At 38.3% G+C, this 18,750-nt stretch overlaps 2 protein-coding genes across 8 annotated transcripts in view; one reads left to right on the forward strand and one right to left on the reverse strand.

Annotated features, from left to right (window-relative positions):
- The window catches only part of RAB3GAP2 (RAB3 GTPase activating non-catalytic protein subunit 2), a 72,030-nt gene extending 54,073 nt beyond the window's left edge, over window positions 1–17,957 (forward strand). For all 5 annotated transcript variants that reach the window (XM_073338849.2, XM_073338851.2, XM_073338850.2 and 2 more), the window contains 14 exons: window positions 209–314; window positions 2,140–2,300; window positions 3,072–3,288; window positions 3,658–3,831; window positions 3,962–4,068; window positions 5,424–5,490; window positions 6,557–6,627; window positions 10,068–10,103; window positions 10,797–10,871; window positions 11,182–11,400; window positions 12,707–12,796; window positions 12,901–13,119; window positions 14,386–14,544; window positions 15,977–17,957. In XM_073338849.2, the coding sequence (XP_073194950.2) occupies window positions 209–314; window positions 2,140–2,300; window positions 3,072–3,288; window positions 3,658–3,831; window positions 3,962–4,068; window positions 5,424–5,490; window positions 6,557–6,627; window positions 10,068–10,103; window positions 10,797–10,871; window positions 11,182–11,400; window positions 12,707–12,796; window positions 12,901–13,119; window positions 14,386–14,544; window positions 15,977–16,123 (1,848 nt within the window). In that variant the 3' untranslated portion in view covers window positions 16,124–17,957. The remainder of the gene's footprint in view (window positions 1–208; window positions 315–2,139; window positions 2,301–3,071; window positions 3,289–3,657; window positions 3,832–3,961; window positions 4,069–5,423; window positions 5,491–6,556; window positions 6,628–10,067; window positions 10,104–10,796; window positions 10,872–11,181; window positions 11,401–12,706; window positions 12,797–12,900; window positions 13,120–14,385; window positions 14,545–15,976) is intronic.
- Window positions 1–18,750, reverse strand: part of IARS2 (isoleucyl-tRNA synthetase 2, mitochondrial) — an 88,544-nt gene that overhangs the window by 18,740 nt on the left and 51,054 nt on the right. Inside the window, exon 23 of one of the 3 annotated variants that reach the window (XR_012158229.2) lies at window positions 16,056–18,721. Coding sequence is in view for 2 of the 3 variants with exons in the window: in XM_073338852.2 (XP_073194953.1) it covers window positions 18,579–18,721 (143 nt within the window). In the remaining variant the exon portion in view is untranslated. Of the gene's footprint in view, window positions 1–16,055; window positions 18,722–18,750 lie in introns of those variants that run through there. The other 2 variants (XM_073338852.2, XM_078852264.1) reach the window with 2 other exon arrangements.

The following is an 18,750-nucleotide window of genomic DNA, read 5'->3' on the forward strand; positions in this document are numbered from 1 at the left end:
GATCTTTTTTTTGTAATTGAAAGATTGCTGAAGTGTGGTACTGTTGCACTTAAAAGCGTTGTCATGTGACGTATCATCTGCGGCACACCAGTGAACTCTTTGTGTTGATGTATTATAACATGGTTCCAGGGATCATCTCCACCCTAAGAAGTTATGTTGGAGAAAATACAACCTTTGATGTAATAAATATTCCACTTTTTTCCCCCAGTCTCTGCTTCTCAATGTGTGGCTTTCCAAGGAAAAAGATATTCTAGATGAACCACAGTCTGTCTGCTGCCTTCACACTATGCTGTCCCTTCTGAGCAAAATGAAAGGTGAAACACACATTCATAATCTTAAAATATCACAGTCAGCTAAAACTAGTATTCGTGGTTGTCAGAAACATGCCATTCTGACCATCTGTACTGCTCTGTAAATAAAGCCAACCCAACTAAATATTACTTGATTGCATTTTATAATAAGCATTTTATAATAGGGTTATTTAAAATTACAATTCAAGACTGTTTCACCTTATAGTGACTGGAAGGTTTGAAATTTTGGCTTGGATCCATAGAAACACTGAGATTTAAGGACCTTGGTTCCAGTGTCAGTTTGAAGTGATAGATGTCTCTGGAGGGATTTCCTTTTTAAAAAAATATTTTGTTTTTTTTCCTTTTAACAATGTCCCTTTTCAAACCATGTCCCATTCTCTCTACAGCCACCACCTTAGCTTCTGAGAACAATCATGCAGTGGAGTGCATTTGGGGTTCTTCCCCCTCAAAACTTCTTGATCCTGGGCCTGATGTGTGTTGTGGTGGTTTTTATCCATACTTGTTAATTATTCCCCTCCTATTCAAGCCTTCCAGAATGCCTTTGTTCAGCCCTATTACTACAACTACAACATCCATTTTGAGATTGTTGCTCCGGAGCATTTACTGACTGCACATCTCTGCAACTTCAGTACAGCATAGGGTTGCCAGGTGTCTGCACTCCTATTGGCCAAGTACCACGGCCAATGGGAGCTGGGGTGGTGGTGCTTGCGGGTGAGAGCAGGGCGTGGAGCCTTCTCCCCTCCTCCTCCTCCTCCCTCCCATCCCCCGCCTAGGAGCTGGACCTGCTGGCCGCTTCCGGGGTGCAGCATGATGCCAGGATAAGCAGGGAGCCTGCCTTAGCCCTGCTGTGCTGCTGACTGGGAGCCACCCAAGAGAAGCATGCACCTCAACCCCGAGCCCCTTCCTGCACCCCAAACCGCCCATCCCTGGCCCCACCCCAGAGCCTGCACCCCACCCCCTGCCTCAACCCGCAGCCCCTTCCCACACTCCAAATCCCTTGGCCTCACCCCCCAGGCTGGAGCCCCTCCTGTGCCCCAAAACCCTCATCCCCGGCCCCAGCCCAGAGCCTGTACCCCCTCCCACATTCCATACCCCAGCCTCCACCTGCAGCCCCTCCCACATTCCAAAACCCTCAGCCCCATCCGCCAGCCTGAAACCGCCTCCTGCACCCCAAACCCCTCATCCCCAGCCCCACCCCGGAGCCCGCACCCCAATTCCCTGCCCCAGCCTGGATCCCCCTCCAGCACCCTGAACCCCTCATTTCTGGCCCCACCCCAGAGCCCGCACCCCCTCCTGCACTCCAACCTCAGCCAAGTGAAAGTGAGTGAGGATGGGGGAGAGCAAGCCACTGAGGGAGGGGGAATGTAGTGAGTGGGGGGGCGGGGCCTCCAGGAAGGGGCGGGGCCAGGGTGTTCGGTTTTGTGGGATTAGAAAGTTGGCAACCCTAGTACAGCACTGCACTTTATAGTTATATGATCCACTGGATACATTAGAAATGTACAGCAGACTTCACTGCCTGGTGACTTCTATCATATTTTGCAAACCCTCAACCAGGACTTCGTGAAATCTCAGTAGTTCGTACTCTGCACTTCATTATAAAGGCTGGTTGAGATCTAGAAATTGTGGGTGAAAAGTTGAGAAAAAGATAACTTGGTGGCTCTTGCAGATTAAGTGAATTTGTTCAGTTACAGATGCTGTATTTAATCACCTTATGTTTTAACAGATAAAGGCAAATTCAGCTTCCAAAGTGAGGTTGTTACTCTGCTAGTTTCTCTCTCAATGCAGCCAGCTGATTTTTTTTTTTTTTCCCCACCCTTTGTTTCTACAGTTGCGATCGATGAGTCATGGGATTCTCAATCAGTTTCCCCCTGGTGGCAGCAAATGCGCACAGCTTGTATTCAGTCTGAAAATAATGGAGCCGCCTTATTATCTGCACACGTTGGGCATTCCGTAACTGCACAGATCACTGACAGTATGGCAGAGAAAAAAGTAAGTAAATCTGAGACTTCTCCCTCTCTACAGCAATAATTGTATCAGATTCATGCAAAGCTTTTGCCCTTATGAGGGAAGGAACGTCTTGCCATTCACTCAGTAACACTCAGAAACCAGCACAAAACACACAGTTTTCTGGGATAGGATTCAAAGGAATAGAAACCTGGAAACTTGTGTTTGGCCTTGCAGATTAATCTGCCCAGGTGTAAGGCATTGCAAGCCATTATGATATACAATTCAATCTGGAGATACCTACAGTATGTTTTACAGTGTGAATTATAGGGTGTCTCTTGACATTGAATGAGTGGAAGTTTTGCAGGACCAAAAGAGACACTTAGAGGGACACCAGCAGGAAGCCTAGTCGATTTCAAAAACTAAACTTTTAAGTTGTTTTTGATACTCAGCCTGCCTAACTGCCAATTTCTGACTGTGTGAATATTTTTAAGTTGACTAATTAAAAAAAAAAAGTTCCTGATTATCTAAATCCCCTTCCATAATAATGTTCTGATTTTTTTAAGTGTTAAAAGCTCTTGTTTGTAGGTGTAAGAGGGCATCTGGTCTACAGGTTGATATTTGGCCAGAGACAGACTGAGGTTTTTGGAATGTGTGGTGTTGCACTTTTATGTGCATACTTTTACATGCATACATGTATTTAAGAGATTGTAAGACCTGTGTGTGAATTTAAATATTGATTAACTTTTGTATAACTGTTCATTCTCCATCTACAGCTGATCTGCAAAAAAGCTCACAAATAACCTGCTTTGTTAGTTTTCCCAAACTGTTGTAGGTGCTGACACAGATTCCTGGGAAGCACTTTCCCTTGATACTGAATATTGGAAACTTCTACTGAAACAATTAGAAGATTGTCTGATACTTCAGACACTATTGCACAGTAAAGTGAGAAACAGGACAACCAGAGTATCATCTCTTCAGGCTGAGCCACTCTGCAGACTCTCTGTAAAGAAGTTGCTTGAAGGAGGGAAAGGTATACTCTCGTGCAAAGCAGATTTGATTAACTTTCTCACCCAACTCAGGGCCAGATTCTATCACTCTTACTCCAGTGAATGGCACCTTATTTTGGGAGTAGTCCCACTGAGGATATGTTAATTATATGTAATTTTTACTATTTTAAAATAATTTTTCATTTCTTTTTCTGGAGACTGCATTGTAGGCTTCTAACCAGTTACTTGATTGAGATTTTCTAATTGACATAAAAATTATACAATTAATGATTTCTGTTAACTGACAGATGAGTCTCTTCCCTTGTCATCTGTGTTTCAGATCCAAGTTTATTACTTCTAAAATGTCGCTGGCAAACTTTGACTGTGCCTTATACTTTCCTTTTGCATCTTAGGAGGCATTGCTGACAGTGTAGCAAAATGGATTTTCAAACAGGACTTCAGTCCCATGATACTGAAGTTGGCACAACGGAAAAAAGAGACGGAACGTACAGAGGAACCTGTAGAAATTGACAGGAATGTTTCCCTTGAGAAACCAGGAGCAGAGATGGGCATGGAAACAATCCTAGGTAAAAATACAAAATAACCCTTTCCAACTTAAATTTCTTCCCAGGGGACTGAGTTGGCTGAATTGTTTTTAATTAGTAGAAATTGTGACTAGGATGAAAAAGTTGTCTAATTTCTTCAATTATGTTTTAGAGTTGCTGCATTTAGCATATCAGCAGTTTCCTTGTAGTCTTGAATTGGATATACTACACACACATTGTTGTTGGGAATATGTAGTGCAATGGAATAAAGATCCAGAGGTAATGTAATCTAAATTTTTTGGTATATTTATACTTGTGTATAATTTACTAATTGAAGCTAACCTTTTTTTCAAAGGAAATTAATCAGAATTAGACTGATAAATGGAGAGCACAAATTTAAGTAATGAAGAAAAGAAAGTCTTAGATTCTAGGAGTATGGGATACCATCTACCAAGAGAGGAAGACCTGTTCATGCCAGACAGGAAGACACTGCCAGTCTTATTGGGAAAAGGGGGAAGTTCTTCAGCTTTCATATTTCTGATTTTGAAATATGCACACCTCATAAATACACAATGCTGATCTAGTTAGGGTTATTTTATTGCTCTGTCAAGTATCAGGGGGTAGCCGGGTTAGTCTGTATCCACAAAAACAACAAGGAGTCTGGTGGCACTGTTTTTACTGCACTGTAAACATTATTTTTACTGCACTGTCTTTTTCTGAGTGGACTGAGTGGATTTGTAGGCTCTAAAGTTTTACATTTTCAAATGCAGTTATTTTTGTATATAATTCTACATTTGTAAATTCAACTTTAATGATAGAGATTTCACTAAAGTACTTGGTGAATTGAAAAATACTATTTTTTTATATTTTACAATGCAAATATTTGTAATAGAAATAAATATAAAGTGCACTGTACACTTTGTATTCTGTGTTGTAATTGAAAGCAATATATTTGAAAATGTGGAAATCATCCACAAATATTTAAATAAATGGTATGCTATTATTGTTTAACAGTGGGATTAATCGCGATTAATTTTTTTTAATCGCTTGACAGCCCTACTTGTAACTGCTCCCTTAAATTCTGATCCTGGGAGGGTGCTGAACATCCAGAGTTCGTAACTGAGGTCAGCATCTCTCAGACTCAGTAAATCTGTGCTATCGGGCACCTCACTGCATAGTAAAGGTTTATCTTATTCTGCATTTTTTTAAAGATGGACTCTAAAACAGACTTATTTTTGGTAGACATTGGTTTAGTTTTTTAAATCAAAAATAAAATTGTATTTGCAAAATAAACCGCCAACAGTCAAGGAAGGTGTTTTTCTGCAAGAAATGTGTCATCAGCATATAAACTAAAACTCTGGAAAATTACATCAGAATCGCAGTGTTCAGTGGTGATTAGCTTAGGTGGCACTGATATGTATGTGCATTTGCTTGATGGTAAGAGAGGAAATTAAAATAACAGGTCTTGTAATAAAAGAAATCCTAAAATATTTTTTAACTGGAAAATGAGTTTCTTGAAAACCATCTGCATTAACATCTTTTTAAGAATTCACAATTTGTTTTTGAAACTGCCATTGAATAATGGAATAATGTGTTTTTTTTTTTTTTTTATTCTTCTTCCCCCTTTATATAAGGAAGCACGTTTTCTCATTAGATCTATAGATCACCTCAGATGCATTGTTAATGCTCACATACAGCATGGTAAGTACAGAACTATTGTTAAAGAACATCCTGATAAAATTTCAGGAGAGCAAAATAAATCAGTGTACATAGAGATTCATTTAAATCTGTACAGTTTGTTGTGCTGGCCAAGCATCTCTGCCTAAATCGGGAACTCTGATGCTGACATTCAAGCTCCCCCAGTTTTCCAATCTTTTTCTTCCACAAAGATTGAGGTGTGTAGATAGGGCTAAACCATGTTAAAAAAAAAAACCCAAAGTCCTTCCTTGTTATAACATGATTTGGTCACATCCACACATGCTTTTGCTAAATCGTTGAAAACTAGTTTAGTTGGAAGCATGGTCAAACACATTTCTGTAAAACTGGGCTAACTTTTTTAATCTTTATGGGGGTTAGTTCTGGTCCAACTCCATTCATCACTCAGGGCCTGTTCTTCAATATTGCCTGTTTACACTGTGCATCATAGAGCATAGTCCTGTTCTAGGCCTCTTCACTGCTTTCAAGCACAATACAGTATATGACTAAAGCACTAGTGATGATCTATTATATGTGTTCAGTCCCAGACTCGCTACATATGTCTAACAGTTCCTTTAATCATAGTGCACAATATGATATTCTTAATGGATTAGCCATAGATGTAATTACTCTCTCTGGACACTAAAGCCGTCCTGTACTTCTGAAATTGAACCTGGGATCTTGTGCTTGTTGCTTTATAATTCGGCTGACTTGACATCTGCCTCCCTCTGCAATCTCCTTCTCTCCTAATTCCCCACTACTAAAGGAACGCTGGGCCCATGTACTTCTGAGTTTTGAACTATTTGTGCTTTGGTGTCGGATGCTGTCTTAAGGGAATGCAAATCCCATGAGATCACTGCATGACTATATAGTAAAGTCTGACTTATCCTTTTGTTGGAGACAGATTAATCTATGTCCCAAAGTACTGTTTCATCTGTGTTGTACTGTACCATTAATTTTTAAATCAGTCCTCTCTCTCTTCTTCTGCAATAACTTTCATTGTATGGGTTTACATTAAACCTGTTTTGATGCACCATTCAGACGAAGCTTATATTTCTGTAATTGTTTTTAGGTATTGCGCTAATGATGTGGAATACATTTATAGTAAAACGGCTCTCTGCTGCTACATACCTAATGGACAAGGTAAACGTGCTATTGTGGCTGTTAGTTTTAAGTTCATTTCTTACTGATTAATTTTTTATTCACAGAGATATTAAGCTATCAAATATTTAAAACGTTGCTTTTTATGTTTTTGGAGCATCTTTGATTGTAGAGCTAAATTATGCTGCTTGGGTGGTTTCATTATATTGGGTAAGTCTTTTTGTTTTTGAAAAGCATATATTGGGAAATGCTTATTTTTGAAAAATTATCACATCTGTTTGTTCTTTTGGAATGACCAGGTATTGGAAAGATCTTATTGTAAGTTTTAATAAGCAGCTGAAGTTGGCAGATATTTCCACACATCAATAATGAGCATACACTTAAATTTTTTTTCTCACCTGACACTAGCATAAAACTATACTGAAAGGGTGAATTCCAAAAAGTTCTCCTTTGCAAAAAAAAAAAAAAAAGACTTAAAAATCTTTACCAATGATTTTATTTTAAGGAATGTGAGCTTTCCATTCCTGTATTATCTATCCTATACATTTTATTGACCTGGTAACCAATAAATTAGCTTAATAGATAACCCAAGAACTACATTTTTTCCTATGCATTGCTGTAACTGCACTTGATGGTTTTTACCATGAAACCTTTATTAAGATCATGCAGAAGTTGCTTTTTGGCTTGTGTACCGTATTCCTTCTAGGCTTTGGGGTATTAAAGATGCAAAAACATGTCCTGGATGGTGCTGAACACTTTCAACTCCCCTGGCTTGCTGAATCAGTCTTGTATTACAGGACCTGTTTGCCATCTGTTCTGCCAGGCTATGTCCTTTCTAAATATGTCTGTTTGTGAGCTTTCATACATTTAGTAGTGAATTAACTGGCTTGCTTAGGGAGGAAAGGGGGTGATTCCAAATTGCGTTTAAGAGCTATCAAATAATTGCTCTATTTAAACTGAAGGAATTTACCTCAAGTGTATCAATTTGCAAGTTGTATAGGAGAACTAATTGATCGCTAGCATACTAGTACAGAGAAGTCCAGATATTTGTAATACAGTTTTTAGGGCAAAAGAGGGGAGTACCAAAGTAATATGCTGGTGATGACTTTAGAGATGCTGGGGTATCATCATTTCTGTCCCCTCTTCCTTTTTTTTCCCTTTTCCTTTTTTCCTATTCTCCTTTCTGTGGCTTATCTTTTTTGTACTATTTATTCATTTTCCATGTACTCTTCTGCAGCTAGACTCATGGCTGCAGAAGAATTCAGTTAGTCTCATCTCCTAAGCAAAAGTTCTTTACCTAATGCTTGCATTTTTACAGCCCCCTGCTTCTGTAGTACCTTGGTGCAGTAACATCTAAATAAGTACGGTTAAAAATGTTCTGCCTTATTTATTCAGTCTTTTCACATACTTTCTTACCTAACACTTTGAACACATCCATGTTCAATATCTGTTAAAAGTGAGCTACCTTTACTTTATGTATTTAAATGTGTTTGAAAGCTCCAGTTCAGGGCTCCTTAGAAGCTTGTATGCATATTACAATATACCAACAAAAGGATAAATATCTGTAATAACTTATCCAGCCTTACCACAGCTCTCAAAATATAAACTGCCCCAAATAGTGTTTGATATATTAGCAGTTATTCAGTTCCCAAAGTGACTATGAAAAGTCCTCCAACTTACAGACTTCGGGTATAGCATGGTGGATACTCTTAATTCAAGTTGCTATATGAATTCTGGGGCCATATATCTTCCTTCAGCTGTTGATTAGGGTACCACAGCACAGTCTAATCACAACAGAGTTTGGGTCAGTGAGATCTTTATACCGTGGGAATGAGTAACTTCCATCTACATGTGTTTTTCATCATCTGCAGAAGATTCATTGAGCTGTGGAAATTGGAGCTTAGCAGCACTATCGTAACTTTCCCAAACAGGCAATAGAGATCGGACTCTGGCTCAGAATTCAGGCAGACAGGAAAGCGTGTGATGATTTACACTGTATAATTTTCTTATTGTGGCTTCCCTATCTCAATTGCTATTCTGCAGTATCCATTTTTCCTTGCTGCTTTTTCATATTTGTCATGTATTTCATCTTCATTCTGATTTCATTCTTGATACTATTGCCCCAATCCTGCACCACTGAGGTCTTTGGGAGTCTCTGAGTTGCTGTCAGTGGGCTTTGGTTCAGGTTTTATGTGCCTTTTAGTCTTCTCACATCAGTTTTACACCAACATAACTCCATTTGTTTCAGTGGAAATTTTTCCTTCGATCACCCTGATGTAAACTAGATCAGAATCAGACCCAGTGTGATCGAACAGCTAGAAATGATGAACATAGAGAACTTTCAACTTAACATTTCACATTTTTTTTCAAAACGGAACATACTCCACATGTAACAGGAAAGTATGATTGTCAATTTTGAAACACAAATTCAGTGCAAATTAAAGAGATTGAGAGGCAGACTTTACCATTAATTGCTAAGAGTGTTATTTTTTTCTCTGCCTTAATAGTCAAATGATTGAAAAGCCAGTGAAGTGGTTGTAGTGCTTCAGAGATTTATGAAGGATTGCTCTGAGAATTTCCTTACCTATATTTAGCATTCTTTGTATGTGATAACTGGGTGAATATTAAGTAAAAAGTCAAATGAAGATTACCCTCTTTTAAAGATGCACCCTGTGAAAAATCAGTTGAAACTTGAATTGGATCCCAAGAGGGTAGCTCTATCTTGCAATAACACAGATTTTCTCCTAACTGAGGGTAGCCTGTTTAACATCCTATTCCAAGAGTCAATCCTTTATCTGGGACAGATGGTGTTGTCTTCTTTTAACCTTGTATCTCATCAACCTCCAGTCTTGAAAGTCACCAGCTTGCATAATTCATTCATCATTTAATGCTTTGAAATACTAATTATAAAATTACTGCACTAGTAGTGAAATAAATAACACTGGCAAAGATGGAAAGTTAGAAAGGGTTATTGTCATGCCACAAGATTTTTGAATAGTGTTCACCATGGGTAAATGTTTCTAAGCTCTGTAGAAAAGTACATATACATGCTATTCAGATGAACAAAAGTAACAGGCTTCTTAGGTGTGTTAATCATTCTGCAACTATTTTTTATTTCATAAGCAAGACTCTATAGAATGTTCAAACATCTTGAAAATGACCATTGCACGTTCAGTCTGATTTTTCAGATGGCAGATAAATAAATCACCCAGATGAGACACACTGTGGGAAAACTTCAGCCTGCAAGGAATGTTTTTGCCAAAAGCTCTGCCCATTGAAAGTATTCAGCATAGAAATTGCTTCTCAGCTCTTATTTTGTACTATAGCCTGTATCCAATCACAGTTCTTTTAAGATATTCATTCAATGTATTATATCTAGCTGTGTAGAAAATTTTTTTTTCTATTGTATAAGGAAAATAAGTTACTTTAACAAATAGACTGCTCATGTGTCAGACTTATGCTGAAAATTTGTTCTATAATAGGTTGGAAAAGCTCCGAAGGACAGATTATGCAGAAGGGCAAGTAATACTTTATTTGTCTAAAGATGACAATATTTGATTATTTTGTTTCAGTGGTCATTGCATCTGTTTTTCGTGTTCTTAATGTGACCACGCATAAGGAGATCTGGGTGGGAAAGATTAAAATAAAAAATATTGATGAATTTTAGCCAGTCTTAAATTTCCACTTTGACAAATTGAAGTTGAAAGGTGTAGACAAATCTAGTAAAAATGTTACGGAAAGTGAATTTGAGACCGAAGCTTGCCTCACGTTCTGTCCACATAAAATTTTATCAACTCCTGGAAGAGTTAATTGAAACTATGTTCAGGCGACAGCGGGTTTGTTGTTTCTGATAAAATTCTTTGAGGAATATAGTTACTTAATAGAACAGTGTAGTAAGTGGATAGAATAAGCAACTTTTTTATAGTCAAAACTTTTCCAGATGTTGCAAAGCTTTATTGAAATTCTCAAATTCTACTTTTGTCTGTTATATCCAAATCTTTTGTTACAACTATTTGGCCTTAAACATAATGAGATAAAGGAACTGAAGTTAGTGCTAGTGCCTTTTGTGTATTCTCTAGCAAAGCCTGCCCTCTCAGAAACGTAAACAGCGCTGCTAAAGAGCCTCCTTTTCGTCAGTTGCAACTAAAATGTTTACTTGGATGCATTTTAAAAATCACAGTGCAGAAATTTACTCTATCTTTATTTACTAGGATGTAGGTATGGGTGATACTGCAATGACATCTTTTCTTGGCTCATGTTCAGATCTTCTTCAAACCTTAATGGAGGTAAAAATATTCTTTTGATTAGAAAATACGGAAGAACATGCGTGGTTTTAGTAGTAAGTTTTTGCCATGAAAATTGAAGGCAACATGAATAATATAGCTACAATTACTTTAATGACTTCATTTAACCAAAGTCTGTAAATTATTTTCTAGTGAACATGGAACATTTCTATTCTTTAAAATATTTTGGCAGGAGAAATTGTGGCTTGTAATATAACTCCTGTTTGTTTTTAACAGAGATTCCCATAATCTTTCTGAACAGTATCTTAAAATAATGGTTTTTAATGCTGATTGCTCTGCATTGCTGTACTAGGCTGATGTTAGTAGTGATGAAATGCAAGCTCCAGTATTGGACACAGAGGATGCCTGGCTGTCAGCTGAAGGACCAATCTCAATAGTAGAGCTAGCCCTGGAGCAGAAACACATCCACTACCCACTTGTCGACCACCAGTCGGTATTGTGCACTATATTATATGGAATCATGAGGTTTTCTCTGAAGAGTGTGAAACCTCTCTCACTATTTGACAGTAAGGTATGTCTTTTAAAGGTGTTAGGAGTACATGTTTTATAATATAATGCTGTCCTTGCTGCTGCTAGTTAACAAGCATGCATGGTTTATCAGTCATTTATAACTAGTTCTTTAAACACCGTATGTAGATTGATGTCATGTCAAAGACAATTGGTGCACTCTGTTCAGCTAAGGATTGTTACCAGAACAGCAGTCCACAAACATGGTAACATTTTCTTCTGAATAGGATGTCTTGAGAGTGGTTTAGAGGTGTCAAAATCAGCTCATTTTAGTCCATCCAGTGACTGTTGTTGCATGGTGAAAATACAGGATGCACTCTGATTAGGTCATACTTTTGTTAGTCTGAGAGCTGTCAGATCAGAGAAATTACAAAGAATAAATCTTATATTTCATTATCATAATCTGTCAGTCTCTGTATCAATTATTCCTGATGCTTTATGCCACACTGCTTTCTCGGGAAAGAACAAATAGCTAGTAGTTTTGAGAGCAAGAACACACTACATTTTAAATATAGGAACTATTTATTTTAGTAATCTGTTGTTGCTCCCAGAGTCCTAAAACTGATGTAAAGAAAATGCTATGTATTGAGCTGCTTTCCTCCCAGCTGAGGTGCAGACACTGAATGAATTTTAGAAATAAAGTGCTGATGTAGACTATTGTAAACCAATCCTACTGGAAAACAATTGGTTCTGTGAAGAAGTTCTGTGCAGATTTCTCCTTTAAAGATGTATTGAGATATTTTTATAAACAGAAAGTACCATTTTTTTGTTTGTATTTTGCTATTGATTCTTGTCTAGACGTATTAAAACAAAATCAAACCCCTCAAATACTTTACTTTTTTAAAAGACCCCATGGTTGGATGTATTTCACACTGAATGTCATAGTTGGCATGTCAGTCTAGAATGATAATCCTCAGGGTCTGAAAGGAATGCTAGTGGCTTAAAACAAAAGGTGATTCCTTTCCTTATGTAATGATAGCTCAATTTGGTTAGATAACTATAGCAGATTGAGAACCCTCTGCTATTGAAATTAGTAGCCTAACTTTTAAGTTTGAATGCCCGGTGAAGTAGTTAAAAAAAACCTAGAAGCATTAGTAAAACATGATTGCTTAAGCAAATGTGTTTCTTTTGTTTCATAGCCTTTCAGTAATTTAAAATACTGCATTTCTCTTCGGGACTGGAAACTTAAGATGCAATAGCATTTAAATGGGGAAAAAGTATTATCCCTTCAAGTGCTTGATCAAAATGGATCTACTTTTCTCTGTCTGCCTCACTTAAAGGAATATGGGGTTTTTCTGTTCTCAATTTAGGGCAAAAATGCATTTTTCAAAGACCTGACTTCCATTCAGCTGCTGCCCAGTGGGGATATGGATCCAAATGTGTTATCCATACGCCAACAAGTAAGTTTAAATCCTTTACACGGCCACAAGAAAACTATAGATCTTTAAAGGAGTTTCAGGTAAAATTAAACTGCTGCTAACTCATTTTGGTGTTTGCTTCCAAGTTCTTAATGAAAGCTGTGAGTGCAGTGGTACAAGTACAGTGCTCAGCACAAAAGGCCGGAGGTCTCCCAGAAGAGGCACCACTTCCTTCTGAAAAAGACAAGGACTGGCCAGCTTTAGCTCTGGATTTGGCTCAGCACCTTCAGCTCAGTGAGGATGTGATTAGAAGGCATTATGTGTGTGAACTGTATAATTACGGAATGGATCATCTCGGAGAAGAGGTAATGATTAAAAAGTGCCTTGGGCAGCTTGAGTATAGCTGAAATCACGAGGCACAGCTAAATTACTCAGATCTGTAACTGATTCATATTCTCCCTATATTTTACAAACAATTTTGACTTGGATTGTGCTCCCCCAGCAACAGAGAACATACCACATTCTAACACTTGATTCTGGTGCACACAGTTATCTGCATCAAATAAATAAATAAACATGGCTGTCTCAAAGAAGGAAAAAATAGGACCAATTATTTGGGGAGAGTGGGGGGAAGAATTCACACCTTTCAATGATGGGATTCTACCACCACTGCAGAACAAAACTAAGCAGGTACAGTCGTGTCCAGTTGAGCTAAGCACTGATGTCTGGGATAAGAATTCACTTTTGTCAGTACGGTTAAGAAACAATGTGGGGATTCAAAGTGCTCTCCTTCCATTTTGAGCAGCTCCTTAACCCAAACTCTAGCATTTAACTTCAGTGTCAAACTTACTTAGACAAGTTGTCATAGAAGAATAGTTTGAAAATTCATTACTGTGCAGGTACATGAAATCTTTGTGCTGTGTTCAGAATAGAGATGTTTGCTGGTTTTGGTTCCGATATTTTGAGAGGTATTGGAACTTCTATTTAATGCTTCTTAAATAGTTGGTGCAGCATGTTAAAACAAAAATGCAGCCTTTGAACTATCCATGTCTGGAATTCTCAAACTGCATAGTGCTTAGTTTCTGCCTTCATTAGAGGGAAGTAACAAATCTGCAAAGAGGTGATATTGAAAAAGTAAATTATTTTAGAGAGCTTGAAAAATAAGCAAAATTCAAGTGTCTGTAGTAATATGCCTGTGTGCAAATCACTATAGTTCTCATCGGATGACTTTAGGGTAATGTGCAGGCTTGAGACAGAAAAAAGGCTTTCAGTTTTCTTAGTCTGTCATCTTAGCAGGAGACAGTTTTTCAGACAGAGGGGATGTGAACTTGCGTTTCAGGAATCTTAAGGTATAAGCTTGAGCCTTGACACTCACTGCCATGCGGTCATAAGAATTCCATTCTTCGTGCAGGACTTGGCCAAAACTGGATTTGTTCCACAGTTTTCAGTAAGTCACTAACAAGAACCCATGCCATTGGCTGATAAATCAGTTTCACATTTCTTGATTTGTTGGGTCATTTGTCCTTGTATTAATTGAAGGTTAGGGCTGAAGCAAGATAGATTTCCACATGGGTAATCTGTAGTCTTGCACATTTTTACTATGAGTTTTGTTGGTATATTCCTGTTCTCAGGCCATTCTTCAAGTGCATGACAAAGAAGTGCTTGCATCACAGCTACTTGTGCTCACAGGCCAGAGACTGGCCTACGCTTTACTACACACACAGACAAAAGAAGGCATGGAGCTGCTGGCCAGACTTCCCCCAACACTATGTACCTGGCTTAAAGCTATGGTAAGTTCAGCCTCAATGAGAAAATAAATGTATAGAAAGCTTCCTCTTGACCAAAGACACTTATTACTTTAAAATTTAACATTTTTAGTAATGCTCTAGTGTAAAGGATGAGTCCAAGCCTACCTGACTTCAGTTCTGGTTAATAGGAACAAGACAGTCCAGCATGATCAACTTACTCCATTATACATTTTCTAAAAAGCCACACAATTTCAGTATTACAAGTTGCGTGTACTCAGTCAATTCAGAGGATAGAGCTAATACCTTGGTTGGCTTAAAATATTGCAGAAATGCCTCTCTTCACTGCTAGACTTCATTGGGAATAGTTTTACCAGCACTTAAAGGGGAGGAAATTGTTCTGGTGCATGTAAACAATTGCGTATTTGCTGCTCTTGAGGACAAGATGTGTAGGAGCCAAGAATGTTTGTTTCCAAAAGATTAAATAATTTAATCTTCACTTTAATGGCTGTGCCCCTGCCTCCCCTGGGAAACTCTTATATTTTAAACAATGGGACTGCTTTACTTTGTAATTAGTGGCAATATGCTCAACAGCTTGTAGCTGATCTTTCCTTAGCCCAGGGGAAAGACTAACTTGTGCTAAATCTGTGAAACAATTCAAGAAGTCGTAGAATGAAGCTTCTTTCAGAGGAAACAAATTTAGTTTTTTGCTGTGCACTATAGTGAGTGTCATGGTTCTCTTGAGAGATGCCAGAATTGATCCAAGAAGCATTCATAAAAAGTGTAGCATTATGTTGTATGTAAGACTCATGTCCTCCTGAATAGTCTTCTATGTATGAGTGTTTCTGTACGTTTAAAGACTATACTGAGGGTAAAGTTTATCCTCGTGGAAGTCAGGATCCTGTACAGAACTCTTCAACTTTGATTCTGCTCAAAGGAATCTGACCATAGCAAAGGAGTTCTCTGAAGTCTGCTGATTCCCTGAATATAGAGTTCAAAGGAGTGTAATGATACAAGAATAGCTTTGTTGACTTCAACCTAGTACTAGGCTTACTTAACTCTGCTATGATCTAGAGTGGGGATCAGCAGCCTTTGGCATGCGGCCTGCCCGGGTAAACCCTCTGGCAGGCCAGGCAGATTGGTTTACTGGCTGTGTCCGCAGCTCCCACTAGCCATGGTCCGCCACTCCAGGCCAATGGGGGCTGCGGGAAGCAGTGGCCAGCACATCCCTTGGCCTGTGCCAGGCGGAACTGTTATCAGCTGAACCTGCAGATGCAGCAGGTAAACAAACTAGCCTGGCCCGCCAGGGGCCTTACCCTGGTGGGCCACGAGTCAAAAGTTAATGATCCTTGATCTAGAGATAAGATCAGGAACACAATTACAAGCAAACTTCATTGTAGCAAAAGGAATATCATGGTGTCTTGTAGCCTTTCCTTCCTACCACTGCTCCTAACACTTTTTAAAAATCCTTTTGCAGGACCCCCACGATCTTCAAAATCTCGAAGTGCCCATTGCAACAACAGCGAAACTAGTAAACAAAGTAATAGAGCACTTACCGGAAAACCATGGGCAATATAGCCTTGCCTTGAATCTGATAGAGGCTGTAGAAGCAATCTCTTCATGACAATTTACGTACTAGCTTTAAACACGTCTGCTGTAAGAGGAGGTAGGGCATGATTTTACACACTGAGGCTAACCTTTGTGAAGGGAAACATTCATGGGGCTTTTGTAAAATAAACTTAATTTAAAAAGCAAATACTTTGACAATGGCGTCCATCTAAGTTCCACACTATTGTGCATCACATACTAGGAGCTAGTAATCTTTGTACATTTGTCAATAACTCAAGTGCTCCACTATTTATTTCTAACTCAAGCACTTGTGCTCTAGCTTAGATAGATGGTTACATCTAACAGCAGTTTTATTCCACTTATTTACAAATTATATTCTTACCCTAACATGTGAGATTCTATATTTCATACTCTGAAAAACCATTAAAAGTATTTTGCATATATGCTTGGTTATTGGACAACAGTCAGTTCCATAAATCTGTTTCATGTAAGGAAAAATTTCAGGCTATCATGTTTTTCTGAAATAAAAATGGTCTCTTTTTACTTCCATAAAAGAGAGTTACATTCTGAAGGGCCCCTAGTGGTAGTACTTCAGAGGAGCAGCTCACTTCCTGTAACAGCAGTATAACAATGAGTGAAGTAGATAAAATTAGAAAGAGGAACCCACCCATCAAAGTTCAACTATTGGGGAAGAATACTCTTAAGACCATCAAAGTAGAAACAAACATCACTTAAGGCCTCACCCAAACAAGAGTGGAGTGTAAATTTCCTACTGCAGCTGTTATGGAAATCCTGATGAAGTTAGGACTGCAGGATCAAGCTCCTGGTCTTAATACTTCAGTTCCTTAAATGAGTTATTTAGAACACTCTCTCTCTGGTGAATAGAACTACACCATGGGATAATGCACCCTCTGGGGTGTGATTTCTAAAGCGCACTAATGTGTTTAACAGAATGCTATTTTAATGTATAAGTGTGCTAGGGAACTTCTAGTGTGCACCAGCAGGGTCTACACAGACCAATTAAAGTATAAGATGTTAGCATGCTTTATTGCCCACTGTGTTGAAGATCTGTAATACAGAATAGCTGAGTTTTACAAAACCTTGTGTGTTCTTCATAGTACAGTGCCACAGGATATCTGTATTATGTAGCCAGAATCCCTAAGTTTTGGGTGGTATTTTTCAAGCCATCAGAAGCAGACCACCATTCTTAACTTCCAGCAGCTGAGTATCCCTGTTGTACTCTGATATATGTGTTTTCTATGAACATTAGGACTGGAAGAATGATTCTCATAAATTCCTGGCTTGAGCCTGTATCAGTTATTATGGAAAAAACATGGCATTCTAAAGAATGTAGCTACAATTCATTTACACGTATTGTTGTATGAGATTATGGTTACAATGAAAGGCATTGTGCTAGTGAAAGCAAATAATGGCCAGTACCTGCCAACTTTATAGACTGATTCAATATTCTGTTTCATAACATTGACAAGTTAAATACTGGTAAGAGACACATAGCTGTCTGAGATGTTCTAGGTTAAGACTGTAGGACAGTTTCCTCTAAGGCTACTCTAGGCCTTACTATATGATGCCTTGTCTAGAGACAGCATTTTAACCCTCTGTAGAAATTAATGGATGTTTGAGAACCTACAATCTGTCATGAAACCTGCTTTAGCTAACCCATTTTGAGTTGTTTCTTGTTTACATTAAATCCCTTCACACTACCAGAGCAGCATGAAGGAACTTAGTGTAATTGACAATCAAGGCCTAAGAGGTTGTGAAACACTTTACCCCAAACCTGTAATGTACTGTAAGTAATAAGATTATGTATATACTGCTATTTTGTGTCACTTGCTGTGGATTTGTGTAAATTAAATAAACTTGGGATTTGATTCTAGTTTTTTCCTTCTGTCGGCATGCAGACCTGAATTATGATGTATAGTTAAATGTTTTTCCTTACCAGTTACTCCAGCATACAGAAATGGTTTAGCTGAACTATGCAACTTCACAAAGTCAGTTTACACCACTAAAGTAATTTAGACTGCACTATCTGTAGCTACTAATATAATTTAGTGCTAGGCAATACCCTGCCATTTTAGTAGTTGATCCCTTCTTTACAGTAGCCAGCAAGAGAAGTTGCATCTGGTTTGAGAAAGGACTCTACTTACCTTAGACCACATTAAATTTTGGGACCCACTTGTAGTACTAGTCTGTGTTCAAGGAACAGGACACTGCTTTGAAGAACAGCTTTTATTAAGCGTAAAGTTGATATCAACAGGCATTTTTAAAGGTTTTTCCACTATTGTAGTTCTGCTCAGATTAAGGCATAAAATGCATTGGCCATGAACTGCTACAGCTTTCTTCAGCATATACTGAGTTTTCTTTAACTCTGCAGTTACTTTCCTAGCTCAGGGGTTCCATTTGGTTAATGAAACACTGAGTTTATCGTCTTTTATATTTATATATTTTATAGTCTAAGTGGAAATATCTACAAAATAATTGTCCAGCTCACTTCATTTTCCAGCAATGACTTCTGTGCAGCGTGGACATAGTGAGAGTGGAGAATCAGCAGTGTACTTCCTACAACGAAGGCATTTTGCTTTAGCAGCTGGTAGGACTATAATTTTATAAGATGACTCTTCATGAATATCACCACCTGTCAAAGAAAATTTTACTGTATAGATT

This window comes from Lepidochelys kempii, chromosome 3 (assembly GCF_965140285.1).
Source record: "Lepidochelys kempii isolate rLepKem1 chromosome 3, rLepKem1.hap1, whole genome shotgun sequence".
Lineage (NCBI taxonomy): Eukaryota > Metazoa > Chordata > Testudines > Cheloniidae > Lepidochelys > Lepidochelys kempii.